This window comes from Hydractinia symbiolongicarpus, chromosome 10 (assembly GCF_029227915.1).
Source record: "Hydractinia symbiolongicarpus strain clone_291-10 chromosome 10, HSymV2.1, whole genome shotgun sequence".
Lineage (NCBI taxonomy): Eukaryota > Metazoa > Cnidaria > Hydrozoa > Anthoathecata > Hydractiniidae > Hydractinia > Hydractinia symbiolongicarpus.
This window is the reverse complement of record NC_079884.1, coordinates 7,631,023-7,654,281: the sequence shown is the minus strand read 5'-3', so window position 1 is coordinate 7,654,281 and position 23,259 is coordinate 7,631,023. Positions and strand designations below refer to the sequence as shown.

Genomic DNA, 23,259 nt, shown 5'->3' with positions numbered 1-23,259 from the left:
ACCTTAAGCAGTTGTGGCAAAAGTCTTCCAAGAAGCAACAAACATCAGTGATAAAACAACAACATAGTGTGCTTCTGAGAAAAATTTTGTGGTTCAGTACTGACAACCACATACCAAAGGGTCAAGAAACTTCATTAAAAGCAACCAACTAAGCAAATCAAAGCAAAGGGAATTGTGAATAGGGAATTTGACTTAGCTGTGAAATACCTTTTTGATTTCGGCAAGAAACAAAAAACGTTCATCAAATTTAAAATACAGAATGTAAACACTCTTGAGTATTAAAAACAAAATGTTCTTTCAGTAACAAGTTTTTTGCATAAATAAACACTAATTATTGCATTTTGTTTGGTTAAAAGTTTGCAGCTGAATATTTTACCACTAAAAATTAGGAACTGGTTCTACTTTTTGGTAAAGTAAAATCAAGCAAACAAAACTGCATATCAGGTACATTTGTTGGCGAATTCGCTGTCCAATTCCCTTTAAAGCCAAAATGGGGTTGATTATAAAAATGTGTAAAAGAATTATTTTTTTTGTATATAAACGAAAGAATAAGCATAACAAAAATTAAGGTTGTGACTGAAATAATATCTTCAATAATACAATTGTTAAATTTATTTTTACCCAAACAAGAAAGAAAAAGAGGGAATGTAATTTATTGATAGTTAGTCATGATTGTTTACTCTTTAGAAGGAAATAAAAGAATGGATATATCCAGATTAATTGAAGATGCAGAGTTAATTCTTCAAATAAAGAAACAAGTTAGCAAAGCTTACAATGAGAATAATAAGTTGCAGAAACAACGAGGACTGATATCAACACCTGTTCCAGTTTTTGTACATCATTTTGTTTTAAAGAAGCAATTTATTGTTAGTTATGTACAAGCTTATGATGATGCTGTGAACAATGTTTACCTTGATGGTCTAGATTCAATGTTGCATCCAAAGTTGTTCACAAATGGAGCATTTATAATCAGCAGTATGTATTTTCTTGAATTGTAAAACTTATTATTCCTGTGTTTAGCAACAAGGTATTTTTTGCATCTCAAATGGGTGCCCAGAAGACTTGTTTCATTTCGTGATTTTAAGGAGATGACTCATTCAGAAAAGGGGAAGAGGGAGGGGAAAAGGGATAATTTTGACATTTTAGCATTTTAAGGGAGAAAATAAAACAATAATTTAAATTGAAAAATCTTAAGTTTGTCTGAGAACTTTTCTAACCACCACTATTTACAAAAAAAAGTACTATTTTATTGAATAATTCTCAAAGGATCGCCCCAAGTTCTTTATTTCTAAAAATTGATGTAGCGCTCTTTCGACATTACATAATGTATTTCATAGGATTTTCGCATTTGCTGATACTTTTGCCTGTTTGTGACATACTTTTCGCCATGCAATATAGATTTAAATTTGACTACTTTTGCCACAATTAACAATTCCACAATCAAACTTTCCTGCATGTGTAGGTGTTAAAAATGTTTTACCCATGTAGGTATCTGTACGCATACTTTTTGTTTTTTTTATATGTTTGTTGATGGCAACTTACGCAAAAATAGAACTCTGTATATGTCTTATATTACTATTTCTTGAGACCATTTATCCTTTGTTGTGAGAGATAATTGTTTTTGTTGCACCTTGTGTTCGGAGAGTTAAGAAAAACATAATACATTTTTAAAAAGACAATGAATTTGTAGCCTGTTGCAAAAATTAAATTGATGCTGGAAATGGAATTTTATTTTATTTTATTGTGTTTATTTAGAATATGGTGCTAGTCAGTTTATAGATGGAGATGTTACTGCAACTGGGTTGAGTCCTTTAAATAGCACAGCCAATCTTAACGAATCATCTTCTGAAAATACAACCCTCTACTCGACAACAGAAGTTCAATTGCCAATTAAAAATGCTGAAATTGTTAAATGTGGGACAATTTTTTCTACGCTTGACGTCCTTGCTGGTGGTAAGAAAGAATTTCATGGAGGACTTGGTTTAGTTAAGACAATCTCTATAAACTTAAGAAGACTTAAACCACTGTCTCCAGTTGATTCAAGATATTTAAATGCAGTGTACGTACAATGCCTCAAACTAAGCACAGACGATATTGGGATATTTGTTCTACCTTGTCAAAATACGAAACCTTTGAGCATTACAGCAATGCTTTGTTTTCAAGAGATGAAGACAGACGATAAGATAGCATTTCATGTTTTAAAAATCAGAAATTTGAATAATGACAAGAGCAAAACAGTGTCTTCATCAGAAGAAGCCTCATATGTTTCTACTTATGACATACTTGGAGACTTGAAACTAGAGTCACCTGAAGAAATGGAAGAAGAAAACCAAGAAGAAAGCCCTGAAGAAACATCATTGACAGTTGACTTCCACTGGTCAGGAGGTGAGTGCCAAATTCTTCACCATCCTCCACATTCTGCTAAAACTGTTTTGAAATTGAAGGTTGTTGCTGGCGAGAATCGGTCTGCTGCTCATGATGCTTTTGTTGAACTTACTGCGCTAGATACAGTGTTTAACACATCATATTCAAACATTATTGACTCAACATCTTCGTTCTCTACTGAAATTATAAATGCGAAGCTCTTAGTTTTCAAAGAGACAGTCTCTGATTTTTCATTTTATGGAAACGTGGAAAAAATGAAGCAGGTTGAATCGGAGAAAACTGATGATTTGGAAACACCAATGTCGCAATTAATACAAGAAAGTTTTCAGCGTAATGACCATGATTTTACCGATAAGTTATGGTCATTTTTACGTCAAACAGAGAATATGGATGAGATACGAGGACTTTTAGATGATATACTAACAGATATTGTTCATGGATCTTTGCAGCCAGCAATAAGTCCAACAAATGATACCAAATTAGGCAAATATATTCGACAGATGTATCTAGCAGAGACTGAAGAAGTCAAGTTACATGTACGAGAAAAGCTATTGGAGTTCCTCTCAAGTGAGACCTCCATTCAAGCCTTAGTGAGTGAGATTGGATTTGAAAAGCTTCGTAAAGATTATTTTAACTTCTTCATTAGTAAAGAATTGGCATCAGCTACAAACCTTAGAAAACTTTTTAAACAAAAGAGTGGACAAGTTGACATGGAAGCCTTATGGAAGCTTCACTACTGTTTGGAAATTGTCAGTACACCGGCTATCTATCTTAACTTAGCACACGATTGTCAATCCACGTTATTAAAAGGAGCTATCGAATACTACAGTGTAAATGGTGTTGGACTTTCAAGTCCAACTTTTTGTTTATCACTACTTCCTTTTCATGACTCATCTTCATCAGTACACGAAACATGCGAAGCACGACAAGCTGTTTCATGGCAACAAGGTGTCATCCGAACTAACAAGGCAAATATGAAAGAAACAACTCTGCTGCACGTGACATGTAAGGACGTATTGCCAGAGGAGGAGAACATTGATTTTATTCCAACACAACAAGACCAAGTAATACTTTCTGAAGAGGTTGTTGTTCTTCCTGTCAAGAAGATTCCACTAAAAGTAAATGGACATTGAATTTGACATTTTTAATATGCCTTGTAGTAAGATTTTGCATGTGGAAACTTTTTGCAGGTTATTGTCAAATTATTATCTATATATACACTCTTAATTTATTTACAGTCTGAACTTGAGGTCATTTTATCAACAGTTAAAATTTACATGTTTTCTCTTCTTGCAGTTTGCAAAATGTATTATTTTTTTCTTTTTCAGTGTATTCTTACAGTTATCTTTTGTTTGGTATGGTTAGTGATATCATATATATGTTAGTTTGTCAGTTATGTTTTCATGAATTAATTTTTATATAATGTTAAGAATAATTTTTTCTTTTGGCTGTAACATTTTTTGTTTTGTTTTTCTCTAAATCGAGCATCTTCCCTTGTGTTGAATAATAGTTAACTTAGAAACAAACTTTCCATCGGTTGTCTTCAACCTTAAAAAACTAAGAATCCAGAACAAAAACCAAAATCCATTTTTTGTTATAATTTGAGGATTTGATTTTAATTGTTACAATCTGTGAACATCTGTTATTTTCTGATGACTTGCTAACTGTTAGGTATTTATAAAAGAAAATATTGCTTCGTTTAATATTCAATATTTCTTGTTTCTTATTCTCATACTAACTAACAAAATGGACTATCCCTGGAATTGTTGGGGAAGGGTTATTATGTTACAAATGAAGTTGCAATATAAGAGTATACAGTAATTAAGTTATTTTGAAATCTATGTACAGTAAAGATGGAGAGCAGAAATATAATAACAGTATGTTTTATGGAAGGGCACAATTGCAGTAAAAAGCAGAACTTAAAGGCTCTGTTTAAATTAGTGATGGTTTTTAAAATACATATTGTAGAATGAACTTGTTTTTGAGTTGTATTTCAGCATTGTTCAATAGATGTAGAAAGTGTTCTTTTATAGAAGTACATCTTGTCAAAAAGATGTCATCAATACATTTTGGACAATTTCTAGTTATACATACTGCTTTTATATCGTTATTTTTATTGTTGAAATTATTTACCCAGATAGACTTATTCAGTTTCTCTTGGTACTGCTATCATCGAGGGTCCTGCGAAGAGGGTCCTAGCGCATTAAAAGCTTCCATTTAAGCTACGAATGCTGAAACGCCTAAGATATTTGTGCTTTTCTCATGCTACACTAAGCAGAAAGGATAGATTTACACTTTTAAAGTCTCTGGCATGACTTAGTCTAGGTTTGAACGCAAGACCTCCCGAACTGGAGGCGAACGCTCTTACCACAAGGTCACCAGTTGGTAAATTTTCTGAGACAATTGCTAGTTATACATCTATTTTATAACAGAAATATGAAGCTGGGATTATTGGTAAATTTACTGTGTACTTATGAAATATTGAGAAACTTTGCCAGGGTCTTGCTAAAAAAAATTTAAGGATGTGAAGATTGGACTTTTTTTAAAAAATCTTCAAAGTTATAAAACGTCAAAGCTGAACAAAAAAGTATGATGCGCAACAAAGAAAATGTAATCAGAGAATTTCACTTTCTAGTTTAGCTTCATATATTGAGGTAGAGTTAAAAATCAGTTTAAAACAAAATTGCTCTTTACTATCTAGTTAGAACATAGTTTGTATTAGTCAGTATGGAGGACCAAATTCCTGTAGTCACCAACTGGGGAGATACATTACCACCACCAAGTCAATATTGTCAATATGGCAACACAGCCTGGTGCAACGAATGGAATAATGTGCGCCATATTAACACATGGTATGATGCACAGTCAACAGTTCCCATGATGCATGTAGATTATACGTTAGGACATGGACATTACAACCAAGGTATGTATGCAGATAAATTGTTTTGTTTTCTGTTAGTTTCTCACATGGTTAGGGGTAATTTCTTAAGTAAAATGTTGCATTTAGCACGTCATTCAAGTTTTTGTCTTTTTTGTCCTTGTTGAGTGCAAATTATGATATGATCATAAACTCTATTGACTTCGATTTGAAATGCCAAATAATAAACAAGATATTGAAGTAAAATAAGGATAAAATTAAAGTGAAATTTTTAATTGTGTGGCTCCAATTATGATGTTAAAGGTTCATACTGACAGATACAAACCTTAGAATATCTCATCTTTCAGTTTTATAAACGTTTGTATATGCCAGTAGCAAAATTTTAAACGCAAAGGATTGTTTGTGTTTTTGCGAGGCTGTTCCCTATACTGATGTTCATAAGAGATTTAAATCTATATTTTATGTTTAAGAGGTCGACCTGGTGATGGATATCCCAAGAATGGAACAAAACAACATGGGGTAGGTGTTGTAAAATTTTTAAAAAGAACAAGCACAACTCTCTGATCTTGTCCTATTTTGATATCGACGGGATATTATTCTTCTAAAACACGATCACAATATGAGAATGCCTGTCTAAGCTAGTTTTTTTATGCTTCTTTTCTTTTGTATTGAACAAAGAAAATTTAAAACTGTGATTTTTTCTTGAGACAATGTCGTGCAGTTATCATATTTTGTATTTATAGTGAATTTCTTTTATTATATGAACAGAGTATAAAATTATGTCAATATATCATAATAAGTTATCTGTAGGTTGGTACAGTCTAATGATCATTATCAACAATGGATGGTAGGTATAAATTTACTTTTGGAGCTGCAGTTTGCAGTTACAAAACACGGTTTGATTAGGGGTATTCGTTAAGTACCTTTATGATGTGGAAGGGAGGGCGGGGGAGAAGGGGGTGTCATGTAATAACGAACAAAAACAAACAAGGGGAGGCTGATCAAAATAGCAACTATTTAGATAAATGTACTTTCTGAATGACCCTTACACTCTTCACTTAAACATTTTTTTTTCGTTCAACACAAGTTCCATACTAACATTGTTGTAACAGATAATGATGTGTACGTGTGAACTACGCTATGCATCTTTCTAAAATGGCGTGATTACTAATATTGAACTAAAAATATCTTTTGATATAAGCATTGCTAACAATCCAATATGGAACTAAGGTCTTTTTTTCAGCACAGACTGTGGTGACAAGTTTACTAGTATTGATCTGAGTGTTACGTTTTCAGGAGATGCAAAACAATTGCCACTCTGCTCATCCTGCTGACTACACTGAGGTTTCCAATTGGCCAATTTTTTCTCCAAAGAAATGTAAGAATATTTTGCTTATGTTTAGGTATGTTATATACATTGGTTGAGTGTTTTAGAAGGTGTGAAAATTATTTAAAATTGTTTTTTTAAGAGGTCTAGTAAGTTATTTAGTATTGATTGTGATTAGTAGCATAATCTTGTGATTCGGAAAGTTTCTGGTATATCTGCACATTCGATTTGCAAGTGTTGCAAAGATAATAATTGAGCGAAACTTGAAACCATGTCCTTCCATGTGCCAGGTGACTGCTCTGCCAACTGCACTATTGACCTGATGTTATTTTACAAGTACATACCGTAGAGGAGGCCAGGATACTACCTTATGTCTTACCGCACGAATAAGAGCCATAACCACGTTGGAACATACCTTCTAGAAGGTAACGAAGAGGTAATGCGCGGATTGAGCTCAAACCCGATTGACTAAGGAAGTCCTGCAAATATTTTTCTTTTTAATTTTTTGTAATTTTTTGTTCAAATATCACTTTAGTTTCTTTGCCACCAAGTCCAACATGTGGAGAAAACGCTATGCCTTATGAGGTTTATGACGAAGACCATTCCCCTTTCATTGACCACAAAAATTTGGTAAGTTTACCTATTGTGCAACTGGCTAGGCTAGTAGCTTGACTTGAATATACCATAGGAGTAAAAAAGTTGGCAATTCTGCATAGATGAAATTCCAAAATTGGAGGATTTTTTATCTTTCAAGTAAACTTTAATTAAAAACAAATGAACAGGAGAAACTTTATATGCTGATCCCTGTACTTATTAGTGGCGATTTTTCATTTTTAAAATAAGTCACACAAAAAGTTGACAAGGAGTCGATTGTATTAAAAGTTGACAAGGAGTCGATTGTATTAAAAGTTGCGATAAAGATTTATTCTAATTTTACCACTTGATTAGAATCTTTTGGCCGATGAAGTGTTGAGCCACTCAAACATAAATTACACACCTATGGTGCACAAGAAGTCAATTGATTGTAACCAAATGTTGGAGTCAATAAATGGTTTGTAAAATCTTCATCTTTTTTGCTTTATAATTTACCAATATGACTGATACAACAGCTTAAGGTGGAATACAATTCCATTTTAAGCTATGGTCAAAATAGCGGTGTAGCAGTTTTTTCTATAATACTATTAAGGGGAGGCACTGAAGAATTATTTTTATTTTTGTTTATATTTACAACCCAATTTTTTTTTTAAATATATAGACGTCTTATTTTCAGGGTTAGTAAGCTGATTAACTAAAAACCTCCAGGATGTAAAAATGAAAATAAATAATACCTTAAGGAAAGAAATTGCGACAAGAATTTGCCTCTGTTTAGAAGAAATAAATTTCACCCCGAAATAAAGCAAAATTGCTCAAATGACCACTCAATGCTATTACTATAGTCACTGCATAAAAAGCGGGAAAAATTTTTCGCGTTCTAATCATAAATGTTAAAAGTTGAAGGATAAATTTGCTCACTTCCATATTTGACGGTTTTGTAAAAGGTGGAAATCATAATCACTGAAAGTTTTATTTGAAACGTTTTTCATTTACCACATCCTTTTACTATATAGAAAACAAACGTGATCTTCCAAGACAGCGCAGTAGGACTGTCTAGGAAGATTTCTTTAATAGAGAAATAAGTTTTTTTAGTATTCAGAATAATATTGGTATTGTGCTAATTTTTAGGTGGTCACTGTGATACTTCAGTTAGCGATTCGAAGGTTACAACCAAACTAAAGAAGAAGAAAAATCCTGCGTAAGTTGCGTATTTTTTTAGTATTTCTAGCATTTTCCTTTCTCTTTATAGCGTTAGCAATATTTTCTAGAATTTTCTTTTCTCTTTATAGCGTTAGCAATATTTTCTAGCATTTTCCTTTCTCTTTATAGCGTTAGTAATATTTTCTAGCATTTTCTTTTCTCTTTATAGCGTTAGTAATATTTTCTAGCATTTCCCTTTCTCTTTATAGCGTTAGCAATATTTTCTAGCATTTTCTTTTCTCTTTATAGCGTTAGCAATATTTTCTAGCATTTTCCTTTCTCTTTATAGCGTTAGCAATATTTTCTAGCATTTCCCTTTCTCTTTATAGCGTTAGCAATGTTTTCTAGCATTTTCTTTTCTCTTTATAGCGTTAGTAATATTTTCTAGCATTTTCTTTTCTCTTTATAGCGTTAGCAATATTTTCTAGCATTTCCCTTTCTCTTTATAGCGTTAGTAATATTTTCTAGCATTTTCTTTTCTCTTTATAGCGTTAGTAATATTTTCTAGCATTTCCCTTTCTCTTTATAGCGTTAGCAATATTTTCTAGAATTTTCTTTTCTCTTTATAGCGTTAGCAATATTTTCTAGCATTTTCCTTTCTCTTTATAGCGTTAGCAATATTTTCTAGAATTTTCCTTTCTCTTTATAGCGTTAGCAATATTCTCTAGAATTTTCTTTTCTCTTTATAGCGTTAGCAATATTTTCTAGAATTTTCTTTTCTCTTTATAGCGTTAGCAATATTTTCTAGCATTTTCCTTTCTCTTTATGGCGTTAGCAATATTTTCTAGCATCTTCCTTTCTCTTTAAAGCGTTAGCAATATTTTCTAGCATTTCCCTTTCTCTTTATAGCGTTAGCAATATTTTCTAGCATCTTCCTTTCTCTTTAAAGCGTTAGCAATATTTTCTAGCATTTCCCTTTCTCTTTATAGCGTTAGCAATATTTTCTAGCATTTTCTTTTCTCTTTATAGCGTTAGCAATATTTTCTAGCATTTCCCTTTCTCTCTATAGCGTTAGCAATGTTTTCTAGCATTTTCTTTTCTCTTTATAGCGTTAGTAATATTTTCTAGCATTTTCTTTTCTCTTTATAGCGTTAGCAATATTTTCTAGCATTTCCCTTTCTCTTTATAGCGTTAGTAATATTTTCTAGCATTTTCTTTTCTCTTTATAGCGTTAGTAATATTTTCTAGCATTTCCCTTTCTCTTTATAGCGTTAGCAATATTTTCTAGAATTTTCTTTTCTCTTTATAGCGTTAGCAATATTTTCTAGCATTTTCCTTTCTCTTTATAGCGTTAGCAATATTTTCTAGAATTTTCTTTTCTCTTTATAGCGTTAGCAATATTTTCTAGCATTTTCCTTTCTCTTTATAGCGTTAGCAATATTTTCTAGCATTTTCTTTTCTCTTTATAGCGTTAGCAATATTTTCTAGCATTTCCCTTTCTCTCTATAGCGTTAGCAATGTTTTCTAGCATTTTCTTTTCTCTTTATAGCGTTAGTAATATTTTCTAGCATTTTCTTTTCTCTTTATAGCGTTAGCAATATTTTCTAGCATTTCCCTTTCTCTTTATAGCGTTAGTAATATTTTCTAGCATTTTCTTTTCTCTTTATAGCGTTAGTAATATTTTCTAGCATTTCCCTTTCTCTTTATAGCGTTAGCAATATTTTCTAGAATTTTCTTTTCTCTTTATAGCGTTAGCAATATTTTCTAGCATTTTCCTTTCTCTTTATAGCGTTAGCAATATTTTCTAGAATTTTCCTTTCTCTTTATAGCGTTAGCAATATTCTCTAGAATTTTCTTTTCTCTTTATAGCGTTAGCAATATTTTCTAGAATTTTCTTTTCTCTTTATAGCGTTAGCAATATTTTCTAGCATTTTCCTTTCTCTTTATGGCGTTAGCAATATTTTCTAGCATCTTCCTTTCTCTTTAAAGCGTTAGCAATATTTTCTAGCATTTCCCTTTCTCTTTATAGCGTTAGCAATATTTTCTAGCATCTTCCTTTCTCTTTAAAGCGTTAGCAATATTTTCTAGCATTTCCCTTTCTCTTTATAGCGTTAGTAATATTTTCTAGCATTTTCTTTTCTCTTTATAGCGTTAGCAATATTTTCTAGCATTTCCCTTTCTCTTTATAGCGTTAGTAATATTTTCTAGCATTTTCTTTTCTCTTTATAGCGTTAGTAATATTTTCTAGCATTTCCCTTTCTCTTTATAGCGTTAGCAATATTTTCTAGCATTTTCTTTTCTCTTTATAGCGTTAGCAATATTTTCTAGCATTTTCCTTTCTCTTTATAGCGTTAGCAATATTTTCTAGCATTTCCCTTTCTCTTTATAGCGTTAGCAATATTTTCTAGCATTTTCCTTTCTCTTTATAGCGTTAGCAATATTTTCTAGAATTTTCTTTTCTCTTTATAGCGTTAGCAATATTTTCTAGAATTTTCTTTTCTCTTTATAGCGTTAGCAATATTTTCTAGCATTTTCCTTTCTCTTTATAGCGTTAGCAATATTTTCTAGCATTTTCCTTTCTCTTTATAGCTTTAGCAATATTTTCTAGCATTTCCCTTTCTCTTTATAGCGTTAGCAATATTTTCTAGCATTTTCCTTTCTCTTTATAGCGTTAGCAATATTTTCTAGCATTTTCTTTTCTCTTTATAGCGTTAGCAATATTTTCTAGCATTTTCTTTATAGTGACAATATTTTTTATGTTATAATATTGAGCTCAAGACTGGCATATATTAGAACATCATGTGCTGTTTATTGTTGAATTATAAAAGTTGTATTGCAACATGTGGTAATGGTTAAATATCCAATGTACAACTCGCTGATAAAATTATTATATGCTTTGTTTTTTGTTTCTTATATATACTAGTTCTGTGTTTCAGCGATTCTCGCAAGAGAATATCAGACTTGATCAAACAGCTAAACGATATGTTACCATATGCGAGCTGCCATCATCTGCGTACTCCACGAATCACAACTCTCAAGAAGGCAGCGGAGTTTATAGAGTTTTTACAACAAGAAATTCAACATTTTAAAGCACAGCTGGAAAGCATCCAATTAAAGCGGTCTGGTGAAGGTAAGAAGTAGCTATTGGTTTAGTTGTATAACCTATATTTTTCATTTAAGTAGTTAGTGGTAACAAATGTTGTAAGTATTTTAAAGCCACTAAAACAACATTTCTGAACCAAAAAATATGTTTCTTACGAGGAGAAAACGTGTGTTCGCATGTTACCGCGCAAAATTAAGGTAGGCGGAATATTTACGGTTGAAAATGTCGCACATTTATTTCGCTTGTTCATTCCTTTTATTAAATAAGTTTGTTGTTAAAATTTCTTGAATTCTTGTCTTTTTACCACAACTCCCATGGTTGGGTTTACTGTTGCAGAAGATTTAAAAGATTTTGCAGAAATTCTGACTATATTATAACTTGTTTTCCCAGATTACTTTATCCGCCATTATGATTTCTTATCAAATATCCGCGCTAATGAAGAAAAAACTTTCGAATTTTTTCTCCGCCAACCGTTTTCAAGTCCACCAATGATGTAATGTTTTTGTAATCAATCAATGAGATTGCAGAATTCAAGCATTTAATATACCGCCTGCCTTAAAATTACGCGAATGGAAAACAGCCTTGCTATAAAATTTTGGGCGCTTTTATTTTTTGATGTTTTTAAGCTGTTTAGCATATCCTCCATGAAAGTTTGCTATCTTGCCATTTCCTAAACTATTTCTTAACCTTGTTAAAGCTTGAAGAAAACACATTTTACTTTCCAACACTTTTCATTTTAGATTCAACTAATCATTTGCTTGACATGAAATGGCCGAAATACAAAATGTCATCGTTCCAAACTACCCCCTGCAGAGCAAACTTTGAAAATGTCATCTCGAGCCCGCAGATTTCTGACTTTCCCAGTTCAGTAAAGGAAAATCATTCATCTCCTTCTCCAGAATATGATGCTGTAGCACGCAGTAGTCCGTATATAGCAAATGTTGACTCACACAAAGGTGACGTGTGTCGTAATTATTCGATCAAGACGGAAGAAGAAAACGGAGTTAAAAAGGCTTGTGATTATTTAACGCGTCTGATGCAATCTTGCGCACCAGGTGAAGAGATGAACAACATGGTGGATAGTGAACATGTGTGTTTACATGAACATAGAAAACCTGAGAGAATAAAAAAATCAATGAATGCGTTTATGTATTTTGCTAAGTTAAATCGGACTAAACTTCATAGGTAGGTTGGTTTTTGTAGTAGAAAGTTAGATTTACCTAATTTGTAATGTTTATCTGATATTCATGGATAAACACCCGAAGCTGTCTGTAAAAATTAAAGCCGAAAAGGTCGGGTTAAAACACGTCCAACCGATAAACTGTATATTAGGAACAAAGTTACCGTTTGAAAGAAATTATATTTTTGAAGTAAGTAGTGAAAAAATAAAATCTAGGTTCTCTACTCAAAAGTCGAGTCTATCGTGAAAACTCAAACTAGGTGGACCACGCTACAATAGCGTAACGCCAACCAAAAGGGGGCGGAATCAATTAAAATCAAGGATATTAAGTAAAGATTGTTTCACAGAATATCAGAAATTTATATGTGGCACCCTACCCACAATGGCTCTTGTAGATAGAGAGAAAATCGTAACACGATGGTAGGTGTGACTGAAGGCTCTGTTGTAGAAAAGGAGAAAGCGGAGGAGGGTTTACTTTAGAAAAGGGAAGCTTTTAATACGCTTTTTTTATTGACCAATTAAATAAATTTGTTTTAGAACTTACCGTTCGTTTAATAATCGTGAAATTAGTAAATTACTTGGGCAAGCATGGAAGAACCTGAGTGATAATTATAAAAGAGAATACAGGTAAAAATATGTGTTCGCGTTATAATTCTGACTTTCGTGATTGTTTTATTTGAAGTCTCGCAAGAGCAGAGATGTTGGTAATTTGAAAGGTAATCAGAGCAGGGATACCTTACGGACACCGTGTCCTTGGTGTCCGTAAGGTATCCCCTAAGCATTGTATTTTGATAGTTAATTCGGGATGTCCTGTGTATCAAGAGACTTTGTATTGCAACATCCGATAAGATACCTACTTTCAATAAACTGCCTTAGATTTCATTTTTAAATTTTTCTTTTTTTGTTAGAGAAATGGCTAGACAAGCAAGGGAAATTATCATGTCGGAGAATATTCACACGTTGTGAGAATGTCACATTAATTCTGTCATATGGTAAGCTTCTTAATGTTTTTTCTCATGCTTCGAATTTAAGTCTATTTTGTACCTCTTCGTAAGTAAAGTATAACAGGATTAGTACCTGTCATGCGGGAGTTAAATAGACCACACGCTGTTTCATGTCAGCATCCGAGTTGCTAAGGGCAACCGTCAGGCCAGGCTCATATTGAATGGTTCTTTCGAACTATTATATTATTCGCTTAATCACTATAATTGACTGTATAAGTAGAATTTTCTCTATATACGTTGAAGGAAGCAACTTTGAGACAATTTTCTGCAGACTTCAACGCATGTCAACTAAGCAGGTTTATATAAACAATGGTACAGTAGTTTGAAGTCTTCTGTAATGGTGGCATTGCACATCTTTCTTTCAAATGAATTCTCCTTACAGCTATTTGATTTGTGTGAAAACGTTGTTTTTTTTTTTAGATGACATGAAAGAACATACCAGAAAGCTTTGGATCAACATAAATGGCGGCTAGTGTAATGACAATGTGGACATCGATATAACTGACGTTGTTTTGGTTGACAATAATTACTTATATTTCGTTAGAATGCATCAACAGAGAAGGGAAATTAAGAGAGCGGAAGAGTTTAGTTTTGTAGATGCTTCCCGAGTCTAATCCAAATCACTTCAGTACATTGAATCTAAACACGAGGTTTTGCTTTCTACATACGGAAATGCCTTGAAATAAAACAAACCATTTACGAAAACTACCCTTTTGGTTGATTTCTTCCTTGCTATACTAACGATATCAAATTTTTTGTTGATATTTTTTGCATTGATATGATGGAAATTTTTAAACAGCAATGAAACCTTAAGTCGTTGCTAATAAGAAACCTTTCACCAATTTATTGTCAAGTAACAAGTTGATATTTATTCCATATTATTTATTATATTTGAATTTGTTCTGTTAGTATATGAAAAATAATTTTTATTTTTTGTTCCTGTGTAAATTTTCTAAAACGTTATCATAATTGGTACTAAGTTATTTCATTCTAGTTCTCTACTTACAAGCAAAAAATCCATCCATCTCACAGTGCTTACTCACGTTAGTTCCGTGGAAATATTTTAAGTAGAAAATCGTAATGAAATTATATTTTCGATAACATTTCCTTTAGACTGTCAGTCAAATTGTTTTGCTTTTCCTTTCTCTCACTTCAATTTTGAGCAATAATAATAACAAGCCTTCAAAATGACAGTATAAACCACGATCACATCTGTATCACTTTTTTCGGGTCTAGTCAGCTTTAATATACCTTTCGGGAAAAAATTATTTGCGGAAGAAATTTTTGCGGAATTCATTTTTGCGGATAAGTGACCCAAAAATGGCATATTTTGCGGAATAAGTTTTGCGAATAGCGACGTCAAAAGAGAGATTGCGAAAGAAATTTTCAGTAGAGATGGCTACTGATCGTGTGATTACAGCCCCGCGGCCCTGATGTATCTTTGGACCATTTTATCTAGTCTTCCAAGAAGAAGAGGGCGTCATTGTTTTTTTGTGGCTAGGGTAAACCTTTTTCCTTTAGACATTGAAAGTTCTTGTCCATACCTCTTTTGAAATCCCCTGGCCGTGCTTTCGTTTATTTTGGAAACTTTCGCTTGAACGCTCTCACGCATTAAGCGGAACCATTCTCACTCGCATATTTCTCAATGTTAAATCTATCCTGCGCTGTGTATGTGACGCACTTTCCACGAGGAGAGCTCTTTTCACGACAACGATATTTCAGCGGCAACAAAATCAATGGTACCCAATTCCGATTGACTACCTTGGCTGCTCCCGCCTAAGATATAAAGGAGAAATTTCATAAATATTGAAGGAAATATAAAACATATTAAGTACATACCGTTATAATCCTTTTTGAATTTGCATAAATAGAAAAAAAACTTGATGAGACAAAAATTTATTACTTTTGTTTATACACTTACTGTGAGATTGATTCATGTCTTACTTCTTTGGGTGCACGATAACAAAGAAAGACATGAAACGTGACACTGTGGGCGATTGCTTTGTGGCGCCGAGACAGTCTTTCACTTTGATTACAAAGTGAAAGACTGTCTCGGCGGTGACATGATTCGAAATTCGAATGTTTTGAAAAAAAATAAGAATTGTCTGCACACATTTGAAAAAGAGATTTATGCAACGCACACACAGCCACGAGTCAGCTCTATGATGTTCCTTGTGCCATTGTCGTCATTGGACATTTTATCTTGGGAAAGAATTGGTTTGTCGGTATGATGGCTTCAACCCATTTGAAATTTTTGCTACTAAAATGTGTTCCAAAGAAAATGGTCGAACTTACGGACAGTTGCCAAAAGAGATCTGACGGGCAACAAAATATTTGATTGACAATGGTGCTTAAGTTTTCGTAAAAGTATCATCAAACCATTATCACCGTTCTCCACTTGTTCAGGGTGGTCTTGAAATTTCTTGTAAATTATCGGTAAATTGGCCGTTGCAACGATCAAAAACAATATTCTGATTGACAAATATAAACAATTATTACCCGGGTAAAAGGGCGGCATCGATATTTTCGAAAATCGTGCAATGTGATAGGTTAGAACTTACGTCATAGCGGGCAATATTCCACGGTATTGCCGGTTCCATAGCAACCGTGTTTAAAGTTTAAAAATGGTAACATTAAATGTAAACAAGACGTATGATATACGCAAACAACCTCGCCAAAAAGTTTATAAAAAGCTGAAGTTAGACACGATGTATTTTGCTATTCGGATAGGCAATAATATTGATAGAAAATTTCTTGAAATTTCAATTTTCGTTAGGTCAGTCTGTAAACACGTCCTCGCGGGCGAGATAGTAAAAAGAAAAAAAAAGTAAAAATAGTTACCAAGATGAGATTCGAACACACGACTACTCCCGTGTCGGTGCTCAGAGAGGCAAAAATTTCCATTCTTGTAGGACACATTTGCGTTTTAATACAAGCTCACGAGCTTGTAATAAACACGGAAAAAAGTAAACAAAACGCGAAACACAAGTGAAACTTACTTTTATCTTTTAAAGAATTCAATGTTGTGGCTGCAATGAAAACCTGCTATGTTTACACGATATTCGATTTAAAAAAAATATTTTTTGTTCGAATGTACGTTCCATATAGGAATAGTTTCTATAAAGACGTTGTTTCTACATCCTCCTTTTATAAGGTTATATTTTTTGTTCTAAAATGCAGTACCCGGATAATAATCCATATAATAACTGTTTATTATCGAATATTGACCTCTGTCACGTATTGCCCTCACAAGCTGAGGGCAATACTTTGACGTCGGTCAATATTCTCCGGTATTGCCCTCATAAACAGTTATTATAGGGAAGGACCTGCAGAATAGGTTATCATGGGTTCATTTTTTTGACGATTTTGCGGAAATCGGTGATATGGAAAATGAAACAAATACTTGTGAAACGCCCAAAACAGAAAAGGAAAACCTGATAAAGTTAACAAAAAATCCGCCAAAAAGTCAAATCAAGAAACTGATCACCCCAGTTGCAGCAGAAGTAAAGATATAAGAACATTTTCAAAGCCTTGCCAAAGGAGAGGAAAAATGTGGAGGAGCGGAGTAAAAAATCTAATGTTATTGTGATTGACTAAAGAAAATTGTAAATTTCCTTCCATATTGTTTTTAAAGGGGCAACGAACCTGTTAAAATGCTCACATTCCGTATATCCCGCGCACATATTAAAAATCCAGCAAACGCGTTTAGCTCACTTTGCTCCCTGGTTCAATATTTTTTTCGAAAAGTATCCTACAAAGAAATATTTCAGCAAGACTCGGTCTGGATGAAAACATGACAAATGCCGGAGATAAAAATTCTAGGTACATCTATATGTTCGAGTTTGTAAATGACATGCATGCCGGAAAAATAACCATTTTTGTTTTCCACCGCCATGCGCTCACTTCCGTGAAGTCACTCAAGTCGAAAACCAACAGCCGTTCCGTAGCCCCTTAAATATCGTACATGGTAGCTTACCGGATTTTTGGGCATTTTAATTTCGCGGTATAAAAACCCGGATTTTTTTGTGCATTTTAATTTGGCGGTTGACTGAAAAAATCATTTTTCGCGGCATTTTAATTTCGCGGTTGAGCTCTATATGTATTTATCGCGGCATTTTTATTTCGCGGTTTTATGGTTTGACCGCGAAACCGCAAAATTTTTATGCCGCGAAATTTTCATGCGATAAAGTAGTTCTGCTGAATAGACTACGTGCTTGCAAAATTGTACAGAAGGAAATTACGTAATTATTAAAGAGAAACGTTAATAACATCATGGCGCATTATAAGACGATCTTCATTATGCTACACTGCACGAGCTTTAACTTTCGATAGCATATAAACTTCAAAATAAAGTATTGTTCATTGGATAATAAAACAATTTGTTGCACTGTTAGGATTCTTACTGCCTTAAAACTCTTAAAACTTAATTTGGCGGATTTGGCCAAAATCCGCGAAGTTTAATTTGTGGGAAAATTTATACCAATCAAGTATATACTAAATGTTCGAACAGTTTCATCAACAGAGGTTAGTCATTGCAAACAATTTAAGGAGGTTAAACCGTTTCATAGGATGAGTTAGGGCAACAATCCGGGATATCAAGACTGCAATGTGAATTTGAACAACGCGCCTATCTTTGCAGGACAGTAAATATTACATCTATTTGATTGGACAGCTCTTCATTGTAGGTGCTTTACATTTTCCTTTACCCTCAATAGTGAACACCTTGCCTTTGTAGCCTGGATAGCCATCAGCATCAACACAAAGATCGGGTTGTACGGTTTCCCAAATCTATATATTTAAAAAATAATTTTTAAAAATTTTGCAATAAGACCTTTTTCCTAAATAGTTTTAACACTCTTTTGTTGCTCTTTTACCAGTTACCCATATTAGATGGCATTCCAACCAGTTTAAACTTTTTATAAAAAACTCTACAGGCAATAGAAGCTATCTTATTATTGCAACATTCTGGTGTTGATGCAGCTTTAAAGTCGTAAAAAGTTTGAAACATTTTACCTTCTTTTTCGGATTCAACTGAGTGTCAGCTTCACCTGAAAGATATTAAAGTTGATTATTTTTCACAAGGTCAAAAAAAAAAAGTTTGCGAAGATTAATTTTCGCGAAGCAGCCATGTTGAGATATTATGCGAAAATTTATTTTCACGATTCTAGTATTTTTTCTCTCTCTCGCAATTTTTATTTATTTCAAGTCTATTTATTACAGGAACTTTAATTCAACTTGCTCATATCACAGAGGCTGGACAATAAAGTTCTGCAAGTTAATTTTAGGGAGAGTCATTCCTAGTAATTTGGGGTTTTTACCTTTCCAGGAATTTTCGCGAATATGGATAAAATTAAACCACCTACTTCGGTTTGGATAAGAGAACTATAACATTAAAAACTTCAAATACAGCATTTATTAATGGCTCAACGTTTTTTTTTTTTTGTTTTTTTTTTTTAGAAAGATGAGTGTAAGAAACATAAAGCTAAGATCATAGGTATAACTACTAACTAGCAAAATATTTGCCACAGGGTTTATGCTGGATTTATAAGGAATTAGGCTCCATAAATGTTTAGAAAACCTTTTTTAAAGTAAGAAAAATCCAGGCTGAAACCAAACAAGTACATTTATCACAAAACTTGAAAAAAGTCGAACACAACGATAATGACAAGACGTGCTTATAAAGTCAGCAAAGAAGTGTACCTATTCATTTATTCATCCATACACTTAACTTACCAGTGAATCCTTCACAATAAACACGATCTCCAGGCACGGCTGATTCTGGAACATTTAGTATTTCGACTTTTTCAGGTGTGGAGGCGCACATGATCATTCCTTGAGATAGTATACCACGCATTCTAAACAAAAACTGACAATCAAGAACATCCTTATGGAGTAAATTGTTGCAAATCATCGGACCTTAGGATAAATGTGGCAAAATTCAACGCCCGTGAAGTATAAGAAAAGTTAATTACAGAAAATAACCTTTGTTTCCAGGAAGTTTGGAAATTTCTGATGCCGTAAGAGTCCTTCTTGCGAAAATTAATGTTGATAAAGCACAAAGAGATTATCATAGGTTCTAAGCAATAAAACCATCAAATAAACCGCAAACGAATTTTTAGCCCAAAGCGAAGGCGCGAAAAGTAAAGCAGCTACTGAAAAAGATATTCGCGAAATATTAAAAAAAGCAGAAAACGTAACAAAGCTTGTAAAGTGTTTTTATTGATGAAAAAAGAACAAAAAAGAAAAAAATATATTAAATATATTATTTAGCAAATACACGTTTTTTTTACAAGAAACATGCTTACAAGAAACAGACGCAGGAAGGCAGTAAACATTTTTTCGTAAGACATTCTGTCCTGTTCTTTGTAATAAATAAAGGTGTAAATCATTTAAAGTAATTTCGCAAAAATTTAATTTTGCGAAAATCAAATTTTTGCGAATATAGGTAAAATTAATCTTCGTGAAATTTAATTAAGTACATTGTTTTAAGCTTTATTTCATAAAAGTCCAGCTTTTCAATGTGAACATCTGAAAAATAATGTCAATAACCCAACGAGTACTCACTGGCAGCATTGATATTAGAAAGAAAAAAACAGACTTACTTTTGTGGTTTTAAGTTACACATGAATACTGCCAATCGATCCTGAAAAAAAAAAAAAACATAAAAAAATTTCCTCCATGATGGATGGTTTGTAGTTCAGTGGGAATACCAGGAACCATATGTAACAAAAGACCTTGTTTTATATTAAACTATATTAAATTCTAAACACAAACCCTCATTTCGTCTAATGTATAATGTTTCACTAATCCGCTAACAACAGTTCGATTCTGTCCTTCACCTAAGTCAACTATATAAGAAAAATATCCATCAAAACCATTTCTTAAGATAATCTAACGCCAGACGTTTGTATAATGTCGAACACACACTTGATAGAGCAACAAAATAAGTCACCTTGTTCTTCATACAGCGTATCTGCATCAGGATGCTTACGGACATCCACTATCTTTCCAACTTTAAAATGCAGACGAGATACATCAACAGGCTTTCCTGCATGACCTGATGCGTTCGCTAAAAAATCAACTTTAAGAGTATATTTTGAAATAATTTTACCATTTTCTCTATATAATAGCAATTGAGTGGATAATACACACATTGATACATTTAGAAGTGTTTCAAAATAATGGCGCGGGCTCCCAAAAATCTAACGGTAAAAATACGGTTGTGAAAATTGCAGAATTATGAAAAACACTAACATGTTACGGCGAAAATAAGGTAGCTTTCGTAAAATACATATGGTTTTGTATCGATTTTAAAAGTATTTAAAAAACTTACAATTTTTAGCCGGTGTTATTTAAAGATACGGTTGCGAAATTGTGAAAATTGCAGAATTATGAAAAACACTAACATGTTACGGCGAAAATAAGGTAGCTTTCGTAAAATACATATGGTTTTGTATCGATTTTAAAAGTATTTAAAAAACTTACAATTTTTAGCCGGTGTTATTTAAAGATACGGTTGCGAAATTGTGAAAATTGCAGAATTATGAAAAACACTAACATGTTACGGCGAAAATAAGGTAGCTTTCGTAAAATACATATGGTTTTGTATCGATTTTAAAAGTATTTAAAAAACTTACAATTTTTAGCCGGTGTTTTTTAAAGATACGGTTGCGAAATTGTGAAAATTGCAAAATTATGAAAAACACTTATATGTTAAGGCAAAAAAAAGGTAGCTTTCGTATATACATATGGTTTTGCATCGATTTTAAAAGTATTTAAAAAACTTACAATTTTTTGCTGGTGTTTTTTAAAGATACGGTTGCGAAATTGTGAAAATTGCAAAATTATGAAAAACACTTATATGTTACGGCAAAAATAAGGTAGCTTTCGTATATACATATGGTTTTGTAACGATTTTAAAAGTATTTAAAAAACTTACAATTTTTAGCTGGTGTTTTTTCTTTCTTTGGTTTCTTCTCTTTCTTTTTTTCTGGCTTTTCTTCTTCTGTCACTTTCTTTTCTTCTTTAACTTCAGAAGTAGCTACAGAGGTTTTAACCTCTGTCCTTTGTGGAATAGGAATACTCTTAACTGAAAAATAAACATAGATAAACGACGGACAAATCATGTACCAAAAGGAAAGGAAAATGTTTTAATTAAAATTAATAACATCCGTTAAAAGCATTCTTTTTGTGATTAATAGTCAGATTCGTATTGTTTCATTCGAATGCGGCAATACAGGGTAAAAATGTTAAAAACTTTACGTTTATATTATACATTTTCAAGCACCAACCCTGGTAATTAGCAAACAAAAATTGTTCAAAAACTAAACAGTAACTAACTGACAAGAATATTTACATCAAATACACACCTCCATTTTGTGCTTCATAATATTTTAGTTCTTGTTTAAGTTTTTTTAAAGAACTTTCCAAACACTCATTTTCTTTTGTCAATTTGTTGATCTCAAGCTAAAACAACGACACATGCAACACATTAAAAACGTTCCAACATCATAGCTTTGCTGCTTTGTTCTTTTAGTTGAGATTTATAAACAACAATACATACTTGTTCTTTTTCTTTCTGTTTTTGCTCTAAAACAGAAAGAAAAACAGTGAACCACAACATCAGAATCATACACACAAAAAATCAAGTGTTATTACTGCGCTTTATGCGGTAAAAACATTGAAACCACACCACCACAACATGACACAAGAAATAAAAAGTACATGTACCTGCTAATTTTGACAGGATGACAAGCTGTTGCTTTAAGATGGCGACTGTTTGTTCAGCTTCGTCTTGTCTTCTTTGGAGAACATCCATTCCACAAAGTGTACGTCGACAAATGAGATGTAATTTATTTGGTTTGCAAAGATATGTTGCTGTTCTGAAGAGCATTAATGCTTATGTTATACGAGATAGAGAATAAAAATGCTACATAATGAGGCTATAATTTTATTAAACAGGAATAAAATAAGAAGGGCTAAGCATCAAAACGAGTAACTGTTGTAAATTACTTGTAAATTACAAAGAACAAATCAAGTCATCTGTTTATTAAAATATTTAATTTTCTCGTAACTCCTCAAAGTAGTTTTTTTATGGCTGAATTCAAAAAAAATGCAGCAATTCCTGTTGGTGTTGTTTGGAGTCAAGCTAGCTATAATTTTCGTTTGAAGTCAAGCTAGCTGTACTTTCGTTTGAAGTCAAGCTAGCTGTTATTTTCGACTTCATTTCTGCTATATCAACGTAATTGACAGTGACATTAATATTGGTAAAACTTATTAAAAAAGTTGAAGCATAAAAGTTTCAAGATTGTCGATTCTGTAAAAATCTAAATGCAATAGAATTTATCTTTAGAAGGAAATCCACATAAAAGGTCGACACAAAATGAAAACCCTCACGATTGCCCAAAATATAATCAATTTCTCACAATTTTCAATGACACTGAAACATTATATTCATTTCTAATAATTTCCAAAAACCTTTTATTTTTTGATTTTTTACCTTCAGACACAATAAAACATTATTCATGCTTTAGTGAAATTCGCAATCAAAGATTTATAAAAAAGAGGGTTGTTCTGCAGTAAAGAATAAGTTAAATAAAACCTCTCTTTACCTCACAAAGATATCAACGTTTCACAGAAGTTTTACAA

General features: G+C 32.7%; 3 protein-coding genes across 3 annotated transcripts; 2 read left to right on the top strand and 1 right to left on the bottom strand.

Moving 5' to 3' along the window:
• Positions 1-589: 589 nt before the first annotated feature.
• Positions 590-4,097, top strand: LOC130662539 (protein zwilch homolog). The gene is made up of 2 exons (XM_057461431.1): positions 590-975; positions 1,756-4,097. Exons 1-2 carry the CDS (start codon positions 669-671, stop codon positions 3,516-3,518), a joined length of 2,070 nt encoding a protein of 689 aa, XP_057317414.1. The 5' UTR covers positions 590-668; the 3' UTR covers positions 3,519-4,097.
• An 825-nt stretch (positions 4,098-4,922) lies between these two features.
• LOC130612631 (uncharacterized) lies at positions 4,923-15,270 on the top strand. The gene is made up of 12 exons (XM_057433973.1): positions 4,923-5,308; positions 5,734-5,782; positions 6,074-6,110; positions 6,560-6,641; positions 7,126-7,220; positions 7,539-7,641; positions 8,313-8,382; positions 11,261-11,454; positions 12,168-12,612; positions 13,145-13,234; positions 13,516-13,599; positions 14,032-15,270. The coding sequence occupies exons 1-11, from the start codon at positions 5,113-5,115 to the stop codon at positions 13,571-13,573; spliced, it is 1,419 nt and encodes a 472-aa protein (XP_057289956.1). The 5' UTR covers positions 4,923-5,112; the 3' UTR covers positions 13,574-13,599; positions 14,032-15,270.
• Positions 15,271-18,220: 2,950 nt separating this feature from the next.
• Positions 18,221-22,526, bottom strand: LOC130662790 (aminoacyl tRNA synthase complex-interacting multifunctional protein 1-like). Its single transcript, XM_057461724.1, has 10 exons — positions 22,342-22,526; positions 22,175-22,200; positions 21,981-22,077; positions 21,551-21,700; positions 20,564-20,680; positions 20,386-20,459; positions 20,214-20,254; positions 19,345-19,466; positions 18,625-18,659; positions 18,221-18,399 (listed from the first exon to the last, which is right to left on the bottom strand). The coding sequence occupies exons 1-10, from the start codon at positions 22,502-22,504 to the stop codon at positions 18,268-18,270; spliced, it is 957 nt and encodes a 318-aa protein (XP_057317707.1). The 5' UTR covers positions 22,505-22,526; the 3' UTR covers positions 18,221-18,267.
• Positions 22,527-23,259: the final 733 nt, after the last annotated feature.

What these genes read in the sequence shown, in the direction of transcription:
- LOC130662539 (XM_057461431.1), top strand. Translation starts at nt 669, where the DNA reads ATGATTGTTTACTCTTTAGAAGGAAATAAAAGAATGGATATATCCAGA. An exon ending in TGGAGCATTTATAATCAGCA is followed by an intron (nt 976 to 1,755) that starts GTATGTATTTTC and finishes GTGTTTATTTAG; the next exon opens with AATATGGTGCTAGTCAGTTT.
- LOC130612631 (XM_057433973.1), top strand. Translation starts at nt 5,113, where the DNA reads ATGGAGGACCAAATTCCTGTAGTCACCAACTGGGGAGATACATTACCA. An exon ending in AAGAAGAAGAAAAATCCTGC is followed by an intron (nt 8,383 to 11,260) that starts GTAAGTTGCGTA and finishes TCTGTGTTTCAG; the next exon opens with CGATTCTCGCAAGAGAATAT. An exon ending in AATCGGACTAAACTTCATAG is followed by an intron (nt 12,613 to 13,144) that starts GTAGGTTGGTTT and finishes AATTTGTTTTAG; the next exon opens with AACTTACCGTTCGTTTAATA.
- LOC130662790 (XM_057461724.1), bottom strand. Translation starts at nt 22,504, where the DNA reads ATGCTCTTCAGAACAGCAACATATCTTTGCAAACCAAATAAATTACAT. An exon ending in AAAAACACCAGCTAAAAATT is followed by an intron (nt 20,681 to 21,550) that starts GTAAGTTTTTTA and finishes TTGATTTTTTAG; the next exon opens with CGAACGCATCAGGTCATGCA. An exon ending in ATACATTAGACGAAATGAGG is followed by an intron (nt 20,255 to 20,385) that starts GTTTGTGTTTAG and finishes TTTTTTTTTCAG; the next exon opens with GATCGATTGGCAGTATTCAT.